This window comes from Phyllostomus hastatus, unplaced genomic scaffold, assembly GCF_019186645.2.
Source record: "Phyllostomus hastatus isolate PE091 unplaced genomic scaffold, TTU_PhHast_1.1 phas_scaffold_585, whole genome shotgun sequence".
Lineage (NCBI taxonomy): Eukaryota > Metazoa > Chordata > Mammalia > Chiroptera > Phyllostomidae > Phyllostomus > Phyllostomus hastatus.
The window spans coordinates 6,901,830-6,923,614 of record NW_025334037.1 but is presented as its reverse complement, the minus strand read 5'-3'; the positions used below and the strand labels follow the sequence as shown (position 1 = coordinate 6,923,614).

The 21,785-nt window shown below is 38.0% G+C and overlaps 1 protein-coding gene across 5 annotated transcripts in view; it reads left to right on the top strand.

The window, feature by feature from the left end:
• Nucleotides 1–21,785, top strand: part of SOX6 (SRY-box transcription factor 6) — a 607,033-nt gene that overhangs the window by 500,361 nt on the left and 84,887 nt on the right. For all 5 annotated transcript variants that reach the window (XM_045825240.1, XM_045825238.1, XM_045825237.1 and 2 more), the window contains one exon: nt 21,155–21,304. In XM_045825240.1, the coding sequence (XP_045681196.1) occupies nt 21,155–21,304 (150 nt within the window). The remainder of the gene's footprint in view (nt 1–21,154; nt 21,305–21,785) is intronic.

Genomic DNA, 21,785 nt, shown 5'->3' with positions numbered 1-21,785 from the left:
CTTTATTAGTGATTTTCCTAATATTATTGACCTGGAACAGTATGACTAAAACAAAAAATAAGTAAATGATAGATATGTATAAAAGTATTATTACTTAAAATGTAGGCAGATGTTGACTGTTTCAAACCCTACAAAGTGCAAACATACAGCACTCATTTGAATCCAGTTTGAAATACAGTTGCTTTTAATGTAAACAACCCATTTTGGGAATATTTATCAAGTTTTCACTCTAATTTGCTTATTCCTTTAAAATAAATGAATAAAATCTTCTTGAAATTACACTTGCTAGCTTTGAATATGATTGTTACAATGACTTAACACTTTTTCTGTGTTAGAGTAATATCAAAATCTTTTTTTAAAGGGAGCTTATAATCATGCTCAGGAAATTTGAAAAAGTTTGTATAAAAATGCAAACAACCAATTTAATCATTCAATTATTCAATAAATATTTATTTAGTGCCTATTATGTGCAAGGTACCATTCTAGACCAATGGTCCTCAGCTGGAGGCAGTGTTGCCCCCTAGGGTTCAGTCGACAATGTCTGGAGATATTTGTGGTGCTATGACTTGAGGTGGGGATGATCATGGAGGTATCACTGGCTTCTAGTGAGTAGAGGCCAGGGACACTGCCAAATACATAGAACAAACCCCTGTAACTGAATTATCCAGTCCAAAAATCAGTAGTCTAAGGTTGAAAAACCTGTTTTAGAAATATCAATGAATAAAACAAAGTCATTACTCACGTGGTATTTACATCCCAGTGTGGGAAAAAGAAAATAGGGCAAGAAAGTATAATAAAGGTTTGGGATTACAAATCTTACTCGTCTTAACACAAACATTCCTCCCACCTACCTGTCTACCTGAACTTGGGTGGGCAGATTTTCAAAAATTGAGATCTATTTGATTGTTTAGCCTTTGTTCTTAATTTCATTTTGATCTTCAAAACTAAGACTTTTATTCTAGCCAGTTGCTTCTGGGTAAAACAGTCACAATTCTCCTCGGGCTCATCTTTTCAATTATATTAAGCTTATCATATGCTTTGGCTTTCAGTAAAGGAATATTATGTCTGACTGTTGCAGTATATAAGTCTATCTGTCAGAGTGAAGTAAATATGAACCTTGGTGGGGACCTGGGAGCTGTTCATTTAGTTTTTATAGGATGCTATTGAAACCCCATAGGATGAATGGAATTATTCTTGGCAGAGAACCTATATTTGCTATGTGAATTGGATATTATAAAGAAAGCATGAGTTTCTTTCTAAAAACAAAACAAAACACATATAAGAATAGTGTGAATATTATATACAGGGTTTGGCACAAGTAAGGCCTGTTTGAGTGTGGTTGGTAGGGTAATAATATGGGTATAATAATTTATAGTTTTAATTTGAACATTTCACCTAAAATGTCATATGGTGTGCTTGAATGTGATATTGTTATGTTACAGAATTACATGCTTATGATTTTGGAATAAAAGATTTTGCAATAAAAAGGGGGCATTATTTGTGCTGGAACCTGTATGTATACATTTATACACATATATACATATACATACATATACAATATATATTATCTAATATTTTGCACTTTAATAAGTAATTTATATATAGGCTTTACAATAAGTGTGCTTTTACATTACTGCAATATTTTAGAAGAAGACAGTGAGGCACAGATGGGTAAGTGACTTGGATCAGTATAATCCATTAAACAAAACAGGACTGTAATAGATGGTTTACGTGTATTTTAAAATGTATTTCTTGACCAGGATTCTGTGTTTTAAACTGTGCTAACTAATATGTAAGAAGGACAGCTCTTGCATAGCTTATTCCCCTCTTACTATAATATTCAGGTAAATTAAAAGTAATTTAATTAAGTTATAAAAGGGAAAAATTTCAAAGTCAACATGGCATTCTCAGGATACCAAAGAGTTTGTGCATTTTCCAAATTTCTAGTTAACTGTACAGAAGAAACTCCAAGCCTAAGAGAATTTAACAAGGGTAAGAAGAACTAGCATGAAATCTGTCCTTATTCTGTAGCTTTCTTCTGATGAAAATGTTTCTGCTAAATGCCAGAGCTCTGTTCTTTTGAGAGTTTCTAGGGCTGTCTTATAACTTTAAAGTTTTGATGAGTCTCCTGGAGTAGCTGGGGAGCGTGTCCTTGCCCATCCCTAGCCTGTGCTGTACTCTGAGCATGCTCAGCAGGTTGCATGCCAGCAGATGAAGCAGATGTTTGACCATACTGGAATGGAGCGCCTGCTGCATCAGGAGCTGGGGATTCCTCTTGACATCTGGACATGGCTGGGTCCTGGGTTGAGATGCCTGCCTCTGGCCAGGAGGCTGCGGGAGCTGTGGGGCAGAGAGCATAGAGTCTTTGCTGCTCTTTAAGTGATTAGTGCACTGAAGCAGCAATAATGTTGAATTATCGCTTGGTTGCTTTCTTCTCAGGAATCTTGGGACAATAGGAGAGTCAGGAAGGAGCATTTACAGTAAAGTCATGTTCAGAGAGACAAGACTAATTATAGAGTATTAAAGAGCTTTATTTTAGATGATTTAATTTACAAATAGCTCTGGACAGTGTATGAAACTTTTTAGAACCATAAACCCAGTAGCTTAAAGAGACTTTCCTAATTTAAAATGGCTGGTATAGAACGATTATTTCAGCAATTTTCCAATCTTAGAGTTTGGTCAAGTTGTGCTACTGAAGACACAGCATTTGCTAAAAAGAGAAAGTATACTAATGTATAACTGCTGGAGGAAAATTTTCTTACTTGTGGGGAAGGCAGACTTTCTGGTAAGCGATGGACTGAATTATGCACTGGCTTTTATAGTTACACTTTATCACACTGAAAACTGGTCTGTGTTTGCTATCCAGAGCTGAAACCATCTGTTAATGCCAATTTTTTTTATGATATGTGTTATTTAAGCACAATGGATATGGAAATGGGTAGTTTAAAATGTATTTTGCGATAAACAGTTGTCACATTATGTTGCTTTTCCTCTTAAAATTTTTCATTAGTGAGACCTCTGTGCTCAAAGAAGTCTTATAAACAAATTATGGCCATTTGTGTTCACAGTAATATATTGGAGAAGAACGCTGTGCTGCTCTCACTTAACCTCTCGTATTCTAAGGGGGTTATATTTAATTAACACTGGTGAGGGGCTGACCTGAGAGGCTGTGGAAAGTGATTGAGCTGCATTTTCCAAGCTCTGCTCTAGTCAACTGGGAGAGAATTTTTTTAAAAAATAGGAAGTACTATTTTCTGAAATTCCCTCTAACTAAGCTGTATTTCAACGGACCATTTAATGCTCAAATGGACAAAGGTATTACCTCAGTCATTGAATTGCATCAAACATCTTCTCAGAGGCCCAGTTTAAAAACTCTGTAGGAAAAGTGGTTTAGCATCACATTCTCAATGGATTATCACTCGGTCTGCTTAAAAAGAAAAAAACACAAATAAATTTAAATTAAAAAAAATAAGAAGGAAGGAGAAACACTCACTGTCACTAAACAGAGTGGAGTGTGTGTCCCAACCAACCCTCCCACACTGGGATAGCCTTCCAGAGTTTAGCAGCTCCTGGGGCCACATGTAATAGGAAAAAAATTACCCCCCTCTGCAGTGCTCCTGTTCACCTGCTCAGAACATCTTCTTCACGTCCCAGGAAGTGTGCACTCCAGCACCCAAGGGGCAGTCCCTAAGTGCTACATAGTTAAATCTTTAGCTTAGACATAGCACCAGTGAGAGAAAAAGAGCAAGAGCAAGAAGTCTTGTTAGATAGTAGAGGCCTGGATGTCACTTCTCCATCCACTTAGCAATAATTTTAATAAAGAGGCATTTTTTAGTTGCAGCACAAAGTAGTCGTGCATAACTTCATTTATATCCAACCATATCATTCCTGAGTTTAGATCCACCTCCGCCACATTTCCTGATTACGAATTACTATTACCAGATACAGATATACCTCATCATGAAACAGGAAAATTGCTGGATTGCCTCAGGTGATGATTGGCTGCCATGTATTGGAACAATATGCTTACCTTTTATTTAGCAGCCAGCTTGCTTTCTGACATATTTTTCATCTGTACAATAGTGAATGGATTGGAGGTTTCAAGAAAGCAGTGCTTGGTTCCACAAGACCTTTTCAGTTAAAAGAGCCATGTGAACTTGAGTTCATTTCCTCTGAACCTCAGTCTCCTCATCTGTGAAACAAGGAGAAGGGCACTTCCCATATTGTGAATATTAAAGGAAGTAATGTAAACAATTACCTAGCACTATGCTTGCTACATAGTTAATATTCAATAAACATAATTTCTCTCCACACCCTTATCTCTCTTATTCATCCATTAATTTAACAAATATTTTTAAAGCATATGCTATGTACTTTAGGTACTCTACTAAGCAAGCTTCACCTTTTTGTAGTAATAGTCTAGGAAGGAAATCAATTAAATGAGCAATACTGCAAAGTGATAAGAACAGATAGCATAGGGCTGATCATTTGATATATGTGTCTAAGTATGTTCATTTATTGACTGACCAAGCTGGTTGTATATAGACTCTTTGAAATCTTTTTGCCCTAATACCTGTGCCTGATAACTGCTCTTTAGTTTCAAAAGCATGAGGCCCAGTGCAGTGCTCTTTAGTAAGAAAGTGACAACCAGACAGCAACTAAGGCACTTTAAACTGAACTTTCTACTAAGCAGGAAAACATACCACCATATTGAAAGAAAACCCTTCATAAATAGACAATGAAATTATAAAACTACATAGACTTCCAGAGCTAAAAAATGCCCTTGGCATCCTTGAGGGTCAAATCCTAACCCTTCCACCAGTTCCATGAACTTTGGCAAATTAATCTTCCTATACCCAGATTCTGTGGGATTAGGACGAATACCCCATAGGGCAACTTTAAGGAATAAATAATAGTGCTGGTGAAAAGTGATTTACAGACTATCGAGTATGCTGTGAATCATTTGCTTTTACAGTTGAAGAGACTGAGGCCAAGAGAGATAGATTAACCTTACCTAAGCCATGTAGCTTGTAAATGGCCTGGGTTAGGACACAGGGAATTGTAAGGCAACAATGTCAGGAACTGAATTTGACTGTATCTTGTAAATAAATTTTGGATTAATTGAACTGAATTAAAACAAATGGCCAAGAGACAGAATATATATAAGTTTTTGTAGAGATGTATTTTTTAAAATTGAGTGTATCGATTAAATGGGATTATCCTTTAAAAAAGCAAAGTAGCCCTGGCTGGTATGACTCAGAGGACTGAGCACTGGCCCATGAACTGAAAGGTCATGGGTTCGATTCCCAGTCAGGGCACATGCCTGGGTTGCAGGCCAGGTCCCCAGGAGGGGGTATGTGAGAGGCAACCAATCCATGTGTCTCTTGCACATTGATGTTTCTCTCCTTCTCTTTCCCTCTTCCTTCCCCCTCTCTAAAAATAAATGAATAAATAATTTTTTTAAATAAGGCATATTAAAATATAAGACCATGTAACAGGGCTGGTAGTAGTGACAACACCAGAATATAAACTAATATTAATTTATATGATTAATTATTACATGAAAAAGAACGAATTATTTCATTAGTTCAGCCACTCATTAATTCCCTGAATGGTTATTAAGTACCTGCTGTGTAGTAAGCCCTTTCTTCTATTAGGGGGATACTAAGATCAGTAGAACTTGATCCCTGCCCTCCCAGGGGCCACTACACAATTTGAACCACAGCGTAGTAAGCAATAGCTACATAGATGTGTTTCCAGAGTAAAAAGTATATGGGAGGAGGAAGTGTTAAGCTCTGCTTGGGGAAATACCGGTGATCTTCACAGGTGAGACAATGTTAAAAATTGATTCTTGAGAGTGGAAGTCTAAAAGGTTTATGGGGGAAGCAAGCAGCATGGCAGAGATACAGAGAAGAGAAAAAGCACTCCAGACTAAGGAAGACACAACTGGCCTCCAGGTGTAAAGCAATAGTGTGGCACATTCAGGAAACCACAGTCCGGCACAGGCAGAGTGTACAAGAGCAACAGTAGGTGAGATTGGAAAGGTAAGTAAGGGGTCAGATCACAAAGTGCCTTTTACTCTACACTTGGGAATTTGCAATGCATGTGGTAGACATGATTTTATTCACGCCATAAATGGCAAAGTGGTATAAATAATAGTGAACAACTTTATGATGTGATATTCCTCTATTAATTTGATCTCTAGTTTACATTTCCCATTACACTAGATTTAATAGTTGGGGAACTAGGTTTGGTCAGATTCATAGTCCCTTTAGTACAATGGTGCCCTGTGGCAAGTGAAACTGTACAAATAATGTAATGATACACACAGAATAAACAAAACTGTTTAAGTCTGAAGGAAAGCCAAGGTTCAACCATTACCCTGGGATTTGGTGAAGTCTTGTAATCTGCAGTTTGTACTAAACCCAATCATATTTAGCACATCGCTTCTCAGTGAACCCGCCTTGCTACTGTATTTCAAACAAATGATGAAGCAAGGAGTAAAAATCCATAAGGAAAAGCTGTGGTTCTTCTAATTGTTAATGCCTTGCAATTATGCCCCTTTCTGGAATAATAAAACGTTCCTTGGCAGAGGTCAGGATCTCTGCCGCTGACTTATTTAACAGATCCTCTTAACATCTGTCCTGCAGACTGTGCACTTTATTAGCAGACAGGAGACCCAACAGACTTCGCCTGCTGTGTCCCCTTTTCACGTTCACACAGCTGTGGATTAACTCAGACTTTCCAGAACAGGACCGACCAGAAGGGACAGTCATGTTATTGGCTGACTCCAAAAAGATGGGAGAAAAGAACAGAAATAAATGTTGCCCTGGTACAATTCAGTGTCTTTAGGGTGACAATTACCAGTCTGTTTTAAAAAGGAATAAAAGCAGCCATTTCACTAAAAAAGGAAAGTCTATTCATATCTGTGTGGGAACCTAATCAGGCTCTTGTTTCCAATGACGATGACTCCACAGTCGCACCGGGTCTGCGACAAGAATGCTCCTTTTGTGCGCCGATAATGTGGAAGCGATAAAATTTCCTTTAAGAGACGTATGTGTTTACATCATGAGATGTGTTATTTGACAAAATGCTTTGTTCTCCTCATATTTTCCACGCAGAGTTTCATGCTGGGTTGTTTGGCTGGAAATCTTTGATTAACTAGAATTAGTTGCTGAAATAAAATAGACACTTTTATTTTATGAGTCCCCTTGCTGAGCTGTAAATTATAGTAAAACATATAAGGAGTGACAGAAAGAAGTGCTGATTTGAACCTCTGACCCACGACAGGCACAAAAACATAAGATTATTCCTTCAAAGGGCTGCATAGAGACATAAATATTCCATGGTCCACTCGGAATTATGGCCTCTTAACAAAGTAAAGCTGTGATTTTACATCATGTAATGTGAGTTTTCTAAGGGTGTTACAGTAGGCTTAAAGGAGATATTGAAATCCCAAAAAATCCTCCCTAAATTAGGACTTTCAATGCTTAAAGGTTTTTCTGTGTAACAACAGACAATGAAAACAAGAACAAAACAAAGTTTCTGTTCTCTAAATGAATAGCCAAGAGTGGTTTCCCTTTTTCTAGAGAAGTGGCACATTTTATAAATCTTAAGGCTTTCTCAAAGCCACATTGGGTCTCAGTATGAACATCTTAGTTACATGGGGCATAGGCTTTGGGCGGTATCCCAAAAGAATGGGCTGAGGGGAGACACTAATTACTAAGAGAAGAACAGAAACTGTTAGGTTAACTAGGATACATTTCAGTGGATTGGTGTCCATTCTGCTCAGGATTTTTTAACGGGGGGGGGGGCAGTGTTAAATAATTGTATAGGATTATTTAAAAAACTTTTAGTTAATAGGATATCTTTCTGGGACTTCACTGTAAGCAAAGTCCACCTAACTTCCTCAGTCAAAACTAATGATGATACAGGTGTTAACTAACCTGATTGTGGCAGTCATTTTCACAGTATATACACATATCAGATCATCACACTGCACACCTGAAACTTACAGTATTGTCGATTATGTCTCAATAAAGCAGGAAAAAAACCTATCTAACCATGCCCAGTGATGGTTTTTCAGTGGTAACTTAGAAATGCTTTCATTACACTCATCATCGTATTGTTTTCCCTCTTTCCTTCCTGTTCTTGCTGTGAGCTCCTGAAAGACAGCCTATCTTCTTTGCCGTTGTATCCTTAATTTTTGCTAAATTAAGTAAAAATACCAAATGTTTTTCTGAGTAAGATATTCAGAGTAATGTCTCTTAAAAAGAATACACTGATAAGAATAAGAGCATGCAAGTACTAAGTCTCTAGAGTGTTCCCTCTTCTTAGTATATTATGTGAATTAATTAATTTACTCCACACAACACTCTTTTGGAGTAGATACTACTACTTTTTCCCATTGTAAGGATCTGGAAACTTAAGGCCCGAAGAGATTAAACAACTTGCCTGAGATCACATAGTATGTGGTGGTTCTGACTAAAGAGTGTGCCCTCTTACTCTGCTGCACTGCCTTGCAGAGCAGCATGTGAACCTTATTTCTCCAACTTCCTTCTTCAGTCCTTTATATTAATCATTACCTGCATCATCTGCTATAAGGATTTTTCAATGTGGATTATTGAGATATGTATCAGAATCATATCTAATAACAATAAAGCACCTTGTACTGCTTATTACACACTATTTGAATGATTTTTACTATGGCTTCTATGTGTAAGGTATCATTCCTTTCTGCTAATCACAGTATGAAGGAAGCTGTGGGTGTTACGGTTGGATACAGATGGTGTATTTACATACTGTAAAATACAGTGAAGCTCTCCAATTGGCAGTACTGATAATTTGCAGTTTAAATAATGACAGTTAGTGAAGGTGGCTCTGAAATAGGGTAACCTTTTCTTAAAAAATATAGAAACAGTCCTGGCTGGCGTGGCTCAGTGGATTGAGCGCGGGCTGCGAACCAAAGTGTCGCAGGTTCGATTCCCAGTCAGGGCATATGCCTGGGTTGCAGGCCATGACCCCAGCAACCGCACATTGATGTTTCTCTCTCTCTCTCTCTTTCTCTCTCCCTTCCCTCTCTAAAAATAAATAAATAAAATCTTTAAAAAAAATTTAAAAAATATAGAAGCAAATACAAGAGGAAAGTAAGAGAATGTTTTGTGTTATTTCTTATTTATTTTACTTGATCACTTGAAAGTTAATTAAAAATACATCCTTATCCCTCTAATATTTATTAGAAATGTATAGTTCACATAATATTATTAATATGGAATTTCTGTTTAATAAATCTGTACATTTCATCATAGTATGAATTTTGTTCATTAGCATGATTCTTATGTTCATGAATCTAAATTCTCCTGAGAAATTAAAAAGCAAATTCAGTTGTAAAACAATAAAAACATTTTCATATAATAAACATTTATTTTCAACCATCAACATTCATTCTATTGATTTGTTTTAAAAAGCATTTAAAATATTTACTTTTCATGTAATTTTGTTTTCACAAATATATATTTTTTAACAATTTAAGTAAAAACTTTTTTCACTGCATACTTACCCATATTTGTCTTCAGCCTGTGTTGTTAGGGAGGCTTTATTATGGATGGAAATCGAAGGGCACTGAAACTGGGCAGTTGTAGAATATTTTTCAAGCAATAGCATCTGGTTTCTTGGCAGTCATCATGGGCCAAGGCAAAGCAGCCCTGGCGTATCTCCAGATTTTCCTGTGGGTGTTGCTGAGGGATTTCCAGGTCTGCCATGTTGTTGTCATTGTGTTTCCTAGAAACCCAGAAAATCAGAATGGAATTCAAAGTCTGTTAGACAGTAGAGAAGGTCTGCATGGTCTGGCCCCTTGCTAACTTTCTGACACCTGACTGTTACCCTTTGCCCAGCTCACTCTGCTCCAGCCACACTGGCCGCCGGGCTGTTTCTCAAACATTCCAAGCACAAGCACACCTTTGCCTTTGGGCTTTCACCTGTCCTTTGCCTCTGCCTGGGGTGGTGTCCCCAGATAACTATGCGGTTTACTACCTCATGTCTTTCTTGTCTCTACTCAGTTGTCCCCTTCTTTTAGCTTTCCTGATTTCCCCTATATTTAAAAATCCCCTTGCCCCTATATTCATATGCTTGCTCACTTTATGATTCATAGCACACATCACCACCAAAATTATATATCTATGTGCTTATTTATTTGTCCTCTGATCCCCACTCCCTTTCCCAAAGTCATTGCTCACTCCTCTTTTCCCAAATAGTACCCAGCCCACAGTGACTACTCAACAAATAATTTAAGAAACTTAAATCAAAATTCAACTTTTGATTACAAGGTAACACTGCTTTTAAATATTGGGAACTGGACATATATTCATGTATTAAAAGTAATTGATTCAACTCAGCACATGTACTCAAATACATAAATCCATTGAAAACTTCCCTGTAGCTTAGTTTATGGGAAATCACACTTATATTTCAAATCCAAACTCTGGATTCATTGATAGTTTGTACATATTATTGATAGAGTCAAGATGCATTTGTTTAAGGTTTCCCCAATGAGCTGTGGCTTTGAGACTAGAGAGTTAAAGGAACATTACAAATGCAAGCTGCACCACTTGGAGCACATTCAGGAGCCGGGTCTCTTCAGCTTTTCCTGCCCAGCTCTTGGAAAACAGTCCGATTCGTTCCCCTAATGCTGATTTCCAACTGACCTCACGATCACTTGTTCAAATATCTTGCTTCAAGAATCAAATTACTAATTGTTTCAATGACTGAACTCTTTTTCCTGTAAATGAAGCATTATGTGTTTACATATTTTATTTAGGAGCCTAAAAAAAGATACTTGGAAGAAGCAGAGAGAGATTGAGTTTTCTTGTTAAAAGTATTGGGGGTTGCATTATTTATTCTGAGTGACTGTACTATGCAACTGTGTTCCATAAGGAAAAGCTCTTTATGAGTGCATTCCAGTATAATTGGTGCAATCCAAGAGTGAATTCTGATTTTTTTTTATAGCAGAGGACTGGGTGCTCTGTTACCTGATGGATTCCGTTTTTTAAAAATTTTCTTAATGAGGCCCTGGCTGGTGTAGCTCAGTGGATTGAGCGCAGGCTGTGAACCAAAGTATTGCAAGTTTGATTCCCAGTCAGGGCACATGTCTGGGTTGCAGGCCATGGCCCCTAGCAACCGCACATTGATGTTTCACTCTCTCTCTCTCTCTCTCTTTCTCCCTCCCTTCCCTCTCTATAAATAAAATAAATAAATAAATAAATAAATAAATAAATAAATAAATAAATAAGAAAATACTAAAAAAAATTTTCTTCATGTAAGGGTAGGACCTTTGACCTGAGCCCCTCCCCTACTCTCTTCTTTTTACAGCTTCTCTTCTCCTCCATTCCCCCACATATTTCCTCCATTCCCCCATGCCATTAGCATGAGTTATGTCAGAAGAGCAAGCTACTTCGTGCTTGGTAAAATAGGCAAGAGGATCTCTAGCCAGGAAAACTCTTTTTCAATTCATTTTTCTTTACTTCACATTCTTGAGCCTGCCTTGGGGGATAATGAAATGAATTAAACAGGTCCTGGCTCTCCAGTGGCTTGTAGTCAATGCTTGTCCTATTTTTTCCTCTGGTTGTTGCAAAAAGGCAAATGGCAGAAATCTTGAAGGAGCTGAAACAGGTCTTCTCTCACCTGAGACAAATTTTTGGCTCTTTCTGTGTATTTGCATAAACTTTAATTTTAAAAATCTAAAAACACCCAACGTGATTATAATTACCTTAATCTAATTACTGTGGTTGCATTTTAAAATATGTACATTTTAAAACAAATATTAAATAAAATTCTAAAATGTAAATCATTCTCGGGTGCTCAATGATTACTTTTCAAATTCATATTGGATAAAATTCTCTTTTAAATCTTAGGGGAACAGTAGAAAAACTTTTTTCTTTTTTGGCGGTTCAACCCAAAAGCTATGATAGAGTGTACAGATTCTATTTGCAGTCACATCCCTAAGAGAACAGAAGACAGGGGTCAATGAGTCCATGTGTACGCTGGATGGGAAAATAGGGAGCCTGGCATTATTAAATGTTATTCTACCTATTGCTCACCAGTTGGGATTCTTATGCAAATCACTTTTTCTCCCTCTAGATTTGAGTTTTCTTTACCTGTAAAGCAAAGGGTTTGGATTAGATGATGTTTACAATTCTTTCTTTTGCTGACATTGTGTTATCTGGCACCTCTTGTACCCGCGTGCCTGTACATTCAAGAAGACAGAAACAAAGGAAGATGACCTCCATCTCTGGGGTTCCTTTTGGAGAGGATGTGAGGGAAAGTATATGAAGAAAGGGTGTGGGCAGAAATGAGAGCAATTCCAAGTAGCTAGAGACAAGAATGAAAAAGAAGATGCTCAGGCATTATGTTAGGTGCTAGGGACATTAAAACAAGTAAGACTCAGTCCTCCTCTTAAGAAACTTGGAATTTAGGACTTCTGGCCAAGATGGAGGCGTAGGTAGACACACTGTGCCCCCTTGAACAATCAAAAGAAGGACAACTACAATTTAAAAACAAAAACAACCAGAACTGACAGAAAATTTAACTCAATGGAAGTCCGACAACCAAGGTGTTAAAGAAGATACACTCATCCAGACAGGTAGGAGGGGCAGAGACTGACAGCCAGATAGAGAGGACTCCTGTCAAGGCTGCAGCTGGAGGACCCAGTGAGGCAGCAGATTGTGGAGCAGGGCACGCAAGGCTGCAGTTGGTGGGCAAGGCAGCAGCGGCAGACCCAGTGAGGTGGCGGATTGCGGACTGGGCAGTCCCACTTTCGAGATCAGAGAAACCGGAAGAAACGACTGGGGAGCGGGAGGGACTGCACAACCCAGGGCCCCAGCACAGGGAAATAAAGCCTCAAACCACTGATTGAAAACACCTATGGGGGTCGAGGTTCCAGGAGGGACTCCCAGCCTCACAGGAGAGTTCGATGGAAAGACCCACAGGGTACTAGAACATACACAAACCTACCCACATGGGAATCAGCACCAGAAGGGCCCAGTTTGCTTGTGGGAAGTGGGGAAAGTGACTGAAATCTGGCAGAGAGTGGAGCAAGTACCATTGTTCCCTCTGGACCCCTCTCCCACACACAGCATCACTACCCAGCGACTGGGTTGCCCCTCCCAGGTGAACACTGAAGGCTCTGCCCCTTACTATGTAACAGGCACATCAAGACAAAAAAAATGGCCTGAATGAAAGAACAGATCAACCCCCCCCCAAAAAAAATACAACTAAGCAATGAAGGATATCCAGACTATCAGATGCAAAGTTCAAAACATTAGTAATCAGGATGCTCACAGAATTGGTTGAATTTGGTGGCAAGTTAGATGAAAAAAATGAAAGCTATGCTAAGTGAAATAAAGGAAAATGTACAGGGAACCAATAGTGATGGGAAGGAAACTGGGACTCAAATCAATGGTGTGGACCAGGAGGAAGAAAGAAACATCCAACCAGAAAAGAATGAAGAAACAAGAATTCAAAAAAATGAGAGGTTTAGGAACCTCCAGAGCATCTTTAAATGTTCCAACATCTGAATTATAGGGGTACCAGAAAGAGAAGAAGAGCAAGAAATTGAAAACTTATTTGAACAAATAATAAAGGAGAACTCCCCCAACCTGGCAAAGGAAATAGACTTCCAGGAAGTCCAGGAAGCTCAGAAAGTCCCGAAGAAGTTGGACCCAAGGAGGAACACACCATGGCACACCATAATTACATTACCCAAGATTAAAATGAAGGAGAGAATCCTAGAAGCAGCTAGAGAAAAGGAGACAGTTACCTACAGAGGAGTTCCCATAAGACTATCAGCTGATTTCTCAAAAGAGACCTTACAGGCAAGAAGGGGCTGGAAAGAAGTATTCCAAGTCATGAAAGGCAAGGACCTACATCCAAGATTGCTCTGTCTAGCAAAGCTTTCATTTAGAATGGAAAGGCAGATAAAGTGCTTCTCAGATAAGGTCAAGTTAAAGGAGTTCATCATCACCAAGCCCTTATTATATGAAATGTTAAGGGGATTTATCTAAGAAAAAGAAGATAAAAAATATGAACAGTAAAATGACAGCAAACTCACAATCATTAACTACACCTAAAACAAAAACAAGAGGAAACAACTAGAACAGGAACAGAACCACAGAAATGGAGATCACATGGAGGGTTATCAACAGGGGAGTGGGAGAGGAAGAGAGGGAAGGGAAGGTACAGAGAATAAGTAGCATAGATGGTAGGTAGAAAATAGACAGGGGGAGGGTAAAAATAGTATAGGAAATGTTGAAGCCAAAGATCTTATATGTACAACCCATGGACATGAATTGGGGGGGGGGGGGTAGGGAATGTGGGTGGGAGGGAAGTGAAGGGGGGAAAATGAGACAACTGTAATGGCATAATCAATAAATATATTAAAAAACTTGGAATTTGGTGGTTGAGAAAGACATGAAAAGCAAAAAAAAAAAGAAAAAAAGAAAAAGAAATTCCATAAAGTACACAGAGATAGAGAATGTGATATAGTGGGAAGACGAAGAAGGCAGTGGTCATATTAGGGTTTATGGAGAAAGTAGTTTTTGAATTGAGACTCAAGTGATGAATAAAATTATGACCAGAGGGATTAATGGGAAGGGAGAATAATGTGGCAATAGAAAAATATGCAGGAGGGGCAAGGAGATTGAGTTGGAAATTAACCCAATATATGAGAAGTGGGCGTGGTGGTTCTTCCTCTATTCCTTCTCCCACCTCCTATTGACAGTCAATTTTCTTTGGTGTCAAATATTAAGGGTACAGCTAAACAAGCACCTTCTATGTTGAAAACAAGGACTTCAGTTCTTTCCTTCCATAAAACCGCAGCTATATTTCCTGGATCATTTTGTTGACATTGGAGGTTTATGAGAAGTAAAAGTATTTGTGATCTCTTTCAAATTATTTTTAAGCCTTCTCCCCCACCCCTCCTTCAGTCTGTAATGACTTGTTACTGACACACTTTCTTCCCTGTGTTGAACAAGCCCTAAATCAGGCTGCTTAATTACCCCGTCTCCAGTTTCACCTTCTTACAGCCCAACTTGCTCACCTTTGTAGCATGCCTTGCCTGGTAGGAATGCATGCCTCTGCATTGTTTTGAGAAGGTAACAAACCCCAGGACATCTCTGGAGAACTGAGCCAGGCTTGGGGCCTGGTGTTAGGAGCATCAGTCAGACAAATAAGGACATTTCTTTAAGGATGCCTCCCCCCCCCCGCCCCCCCTCCCGCTTGTTTCTTTCCAGTAGAATCCCCCAGAGTACAGCCTGGTACATCAGAACAGAATCTGAGTTAACTGGGGCTAGGCCTGGGCTTCCCAGATGTTGTGTGGAACCCCAGCAAACAGGGTGAAATATAAAGGTAAGAGTTGAAATCTTTCAGTAGTGTCTGTGCATCTCTTTTTATAAAATGGCATTTTCCCTCCTCTTCCTTTCCTCATTATCCACCATGAGGCAAGTTGCATTTGAGGGAGAGATTTTTTTTTTCTTTCTGGGCCAGATTCTGACAAGCCACTTAAACATGCCCTTTCTAATTGAAATGACAAAACACAGGAGAATTTACTCCAAAGAAAATCCAGTGTGTGATGTTGTGTCTTCTTTTTCACTGTTGGTTTTCCCGTACTGGAGCATACTGGTGCCAATGGAAAGCCCCTGTCTGTATCCATTTTATCATGTTCTCCTATTTTCACCCATTCTCCACATAGTTTTTTCACTTTATCAGTCTATGAAACATGTGTCAGTGGGGTATTACAGACTCCTTCTGTTATGGCTTAGAGATTGGTTGGAGAAGGGAGTTGTTTAGCTCAAAATTGTGCCTTTTGCTTTTTCAAGGTGGCTGGTGGTCTCCATTTGAGGATTGTGAAATGCCATTTTAGAAAAAGTAGCTGTCAGACATCTGGAAATACAGTTTGCTATTTGAGAGCTCAGAACAGCATCAAAGCCAGGATCTCTCCTCTCCTTGGACAATGATCCTTGTCTTGTGGCGAGGGACAGGAAATTGGTTTCATTGTGATTCACTATATAGCTTATTTAAAATAATTTAATGTACAGAGGCAGAGAGCACATGCACTTAAAAGTGACACTTATCCCAAAATAGATAATATTTCCCATCTTGTATGATTATTTTGAAGGTTAAATAATCAATATAAAATACCTGTCATGGTCCCTGAGTTAGTGTTCAGTGTGTTTGTTGAATTAACACATGAATGCATGGGGGTGATTGGATGACAGCAGGACTGGTTTTGTGGTTATGTGAAAATAATGTGCTCCTGAGAAGAAAAGGCTTTGCCCGTTTTTTCCTTTAGTACTCTCCTTTGGAGACAATACATGATTTTATCATAGAAAGTAGGCCATATACCGCCCCCCCCACACATATATTTCATGTTATGGTAAATATCAGATACATTGTGATACTACCCATAATAATTTGACATGAATTTGGCTGTTATGGAGGAAAATCATGCCTCTCTTCCCAAATATAACAGTGTCATAAGATGACTCTGACACAAAATGTTTCTCAGGTCCTGACCGTAGACAGTGTGCATATTGGAAGACACTCAAGTATTTTACCATAAGGCTGTTCGGTTCGTTACACCTACTGTTTTGTGTTGAATCTAAGCAGCTTAGTTGTTAAAAGTGTCACTTGGATTCAAATTCAAGACAGGTTTTCTTTTAAGGCTAGAGTCAGAACACAAAACTCTAGAAACATTATCAGAGGTATATATTTGTGTATTGTGAGACCTTCTTAGGACTCTCTTAATCAGATTTATTTAAGAGACTGGCAGTGATTCATGGTGAACTGTAGAAATCTTCTTTGTGTCTTGGTTTCGGTTTGTTCCTCTTTGCAGACACTTGTATCTGGGGGCAGCGTCTCAAAGTCTTAGTGTGGCTCTAAGGCCCTCCTCCTCTCCAGCCTCTTCTTGTACCTGTCGCCATCTTGCCACATTGGTCTTTTTAAAGTCCCTCAAAAATGTTCCCTTCTTTTCTACCTCATAGCCATAACAGTTGATGTTTCTTCTTTCTAAAATGTTCTTTATCAACCTTTCCACCTGGGTAATTCTTACTTAAAATACTACTTCCTTAGAGAAGCTGTTCAGATCCTCTAGACTATGTTAAATGCCCTTATTGGATGGTCTCTTCACATTCTGTATTTTTCTTTCTCAGCATTTACCTTAACCATAATTTATAGTTACTGTCTAAGCATTTATTTAATATGTTTCTCTTTCTAGCTCCATTAAAGCAGGGATTATTTCTGAGTTGCTTGTTTTTAGCAAAGTGTTTAGTTAATAGTAAGCATTTAATAAAGATTTGTCATCAAACAAATCATCAACGTTGGAAATGTGCAAAGGCTGGTTCATCATACATCCATTTGTACTTTTAATAATAACATTGGAGTGAGAGCTAGTGCTCAGTAGTTATGTGATCTTGGCCATGCTACTTCTGTTCTCCAGACCTCAGCTCATCAGTAGGATGAGGAGGTCAGACTAGACTAAACGATCTGCTAAGGCCCTTTCAATTCTAGGTGCTAAGTATGTCAATGGTCCACTTACCAAAATTTTAATGCTGACTACTTTATTAAAACTGAAAGTAGGTGGAATAGTTTTAGCCATAAAGTAGTGAAAGCATTTCTGAAAGTGCCCCTATAAAAATGTGAGTGATTTTATAATTTTGAAAAATATTTAGCTATGCTCATTTTGACATGTATGCACTGCATTTATTTGATATATCTTGGATAAACAATTCAATATCCCAAACATAACTGAACATTTTTTTAAAAATCAAAATACAACAATCTGTATTTACAAAAACAGTCTTCACCAAAGTTTAAATGTTTCTAGGAATTTGGCTAAGTCTGTTAGAACCTTTAGTTCATTGTTGATTTTTTTAAACCTTAACTATTGTTTGAAATGACTATTTATTATCATCATCATTATGACTATGAACTATGATCTGAGAATCCTACATGTTGTAAACTCTTATATGATAGTCAGAATTTAACTTTTTTAAAATGATTTTATTTATTTATTTTTATAGAGAGGAAAGGGGAAGGAGAGAAGCATCCATGTGCCAGAGAAACATAAATCAGTTGCCTCTAACATGCTCCCAACCAGGGATCTGGCCTGTAACCTAGGCATGTGCCCTTACCGGGATTCAAACTGGTGACCTTTCACTTTGCAGGACAACACCCAACCCACTGAGCTGCACCAGTCAGGGCTCACCTTTTTTTTAAACCATTGGTCTGTAGAGGAGTTTTCTAACTAAAACTAATAGTTTTGAATAACTAATATTTTGTCTTCTTTCAAAAAAGGATACAGCAGCATTTAGAGAAACTTTAAATTTATAAGTAACTGGACTGAAAAGAAAAATTGGTACTACTTTGTAGTTATGGCTTAGGCAGTATCATTTGTATTAGACAAGTTTGACCAGTCAGGGAAGCTGGCAGTTACTGAGCAGATGTCTAGTCAACAACATCTTAACAAACAACTTCAAATGATCATGTTTTTTGAAATGATATAATTTAATTTGTACTGAATTTATTTTTTAAAAAACTCAACATCATAAAATTATTCATTACACAAATAGTAAGTAGAATCCTATGCCACTTCTGTTGCCTCATTTAAACAGAGAGAGTAATTCTCCTTCCTAACATCCAGTGACTTTTACATACTGTATGTTAATTCATAAAATATCGACTGGTTATCTTTTATTTGTAAGGCATTATCCTTGAAGCTAGGCACTATGCTTGATGTTAGGCATTCAAAGCTAATTAGGTTGATCAGGGCTTCAATAAGTTTACAGTGCATCAAAGATGATAAGACATGTGCATAACTAAACACAAGGTTAAAAAATGTGATAAGCACCGTAAGGAAGGTGCCAGACACATGTTAAGGATCTGGACCTTACATCTCCAGAGCCATATGCTTGTTCCAAGACTTTGAATCCTGGTTAGTGACTAACATAGACGCTTGCATATAAAGCATATTCAGTTGATGTTAGGTTAGAAGGTGAGCTGTGACATTGTTTTCTAAACCTGTATCTGTTTAACAAGTAGGATTCTTTTTATCCAAGTCAAACCTAAAGTCTTCAGTCTGAAAAGCATGATACTTGTATCTAAAATAATATAGTTTGTTAGACAGAATGTAAAAATTTAACTTTCACGAGTGCCTCTGTGTTTACATTTTCTGGTTTTTATTTCAAGTCTCTTTCTACTAAATTTTACCTGGTAGCTTGCAGTTCTGTTTACCCAGATCTCTGAGTTATATGGAATACGACCACACGTCTTTGTGCCTCTAATGTATAAGTAATCACAATTCCCAAGGAACTCCTAGATGTCACAACTCTGAGGACTCTCAGAATTCATGGGGTCTTGCTTCTTTTAGGTACAACTCACTAGACAGAGGTATAAACTAAGTGATTATCAAAGCTTTAGAGGCCACAATGAACACTACTCTATTTCTAAAAAGCAATCGATCTGAAGGATTTCTGAATTTAGTTAGCTTTTAAAAAAAATGGATTTGTTTCCAAAGACTTGTTTTTTTCTGTTTGTTTTTTTTTACTAGCTTATGTTTCTTGAAGGATTTGAGATTGAGTAAAATTGCCTTTCTTCTGATCTTGTGAATTATTGAGGTAAAATGAAGGCATAAATGATGTCGAAGATCTCTTGCCTCCCTAAGTTCTCATGACTCTTTGATACTCCACAGTAGGGCATACTGGTCATGACACCAGCTATACAGCCAATGCTTTTTCAATTTTCTACCATCTCTACTCTTCATAAAACTTTTCTTCACTGGCTTACCTGAAGCAGAAAATTTTCAGGAGCTTCACTTGCCCCTCTTTTGAAGACACCTGGCTGAATTTCAAAGGAAAAGGGTACAACATAGTAAAAAAGAAACAAAAAAAAAAGGCAGGCCCTTTACCCCCCTAAGTTTTAGCAGTCTGACTGACTCTTTCTTGTGAACTTTTCTTGCCACCGAGTCATTGCACACACAGAATTATGGAACTTTAATTTCTTTAGAGGCTTGTTATATTAGAAAAATTGTTCCAAAGAAAGCAACAATCATGACATAAGCACATCTGGCTCTTGCAAATTATTCTTTATTAAGCTTTCATTTAATTACATGTGCTGAAAGGTCTGTTTTTGATTACTGTAATTTTTTTATTTGTCCATCTGAATGATAGTAATGCTGGAAATCACATATAAACCACCTGTTTTTCTCTCCCCTACTAATGTGGTAAAGTTTGAGCTATTTTCTCTGTGGCTGATGAAACTAGGAAGCCTTCTATTCATTATGATAGAAATATGACTATCGAGGTAATGGCTTAGTCTTGATGATAAGAAGGAAAGAAAATATTTGAATGAAGTTTTCATGAATTAAGTGGTGTTAAAATTGAGGTATATGAGTTCTCTTTATGGTCAACCAGCAGATCTATACATTCACGTATCACCAGTTTCACCCAAAAAAGCTAATAATCTCTTGTGCTACAAGAAAGAAGCTTGATTTTTATTCTATTTTATTTTTCACAAATCTGGCTGTGTTCTCTTGAGGACTATGCACTGCCTAGAACTAAGGCCCTGAGAACACAGCAACTCCCGCTGGGCTCAGGGGTCTGGAGGGCAGCACTGGCACCAAGCAGAAGCATCAGCAGTCCTGCAGAAGCTTGGTCAGTACTGAACAGGAACAACATTCTTGTAGGAATCCCTAGCAAAGTCCAGATTAGTTTCTTAGTTCATGAATATTAAAATTACACGAATGGGCATACCAACTTTTAAAAAACTTTTTATAAATATTTTGGGTACTGGAAAGAATCTTTGAGACCATTTAGTCAAATTCCTTTTTTGTACAATTGAAGAAACTGAGTTCTAGAGCAATTGAGTCCTTTGTTTAGGGCCATACACTTTTGCTAGAAGGACCAGGAACAGAACAGTGATTCCCCTACCAGTACTCATTTTTTCTGTTACATTATTTGGTCTCTCTTATTTCCCTCTGTAATAAAGTGGTGAAAGAGAAATTGCAAAGCTGTCAGAGAAATAGCTCTCTAACAATACGGTAAGTTTTTTTTGAAATGCCATTTCAGCTGCATTTAAAGAGATAATGTTTGTCTTGCCTGTTTTGCAGCAGCTCTATGCCGCTCAGCTGGCCAGCATGCAGGTGTCACCTGGAGCAAAGATACCATCAACTCCACAGCCACCAAACACAGCAGGGGCAGTCTCACCTACCGGGATAAAAAATGAAAAGAGAGGGACCAGCCCTGTAACTCAAGTTAAGGTACTTGCTTTGCAGAGTTGTGGAAACAGTTTGGAAAATAGCTTCACAAGAAAGGTAGTGAACCAGGCTGTGTCAGGAGTAAATGGCAGGAAGCATAGCAACATAAAAGATCCCCCAAATGCTCCTCTTTATGGTAAATTTCATGATTGAGCACTGAGAAACAGGTGTTTCCCTTTTGATAACAATAGTGCCATATTGTGAAATCTTTACCTAAATCTGCAAACTCACTTCTCAAGAGTTTTTCCCCTTTGGATTCTAGCTTTTATTTTTTAATGTTCATTGGCATGAATGGCCATGGTTTTATTACCAGTGTTTGTCATAGACTTGTGACATTTCTCTCTAAGTTTCTTAAACAGGTGGGGAGCCAACTTACACTACCAGAGAAGGAAGATCTCAAAAGATTAGATTTTAAAAAGGGAACAACAACAAAAAAAGCCTAATGCTGGATGTTATGTGGTTTGTTGATAAAGGTCTCCCCTAT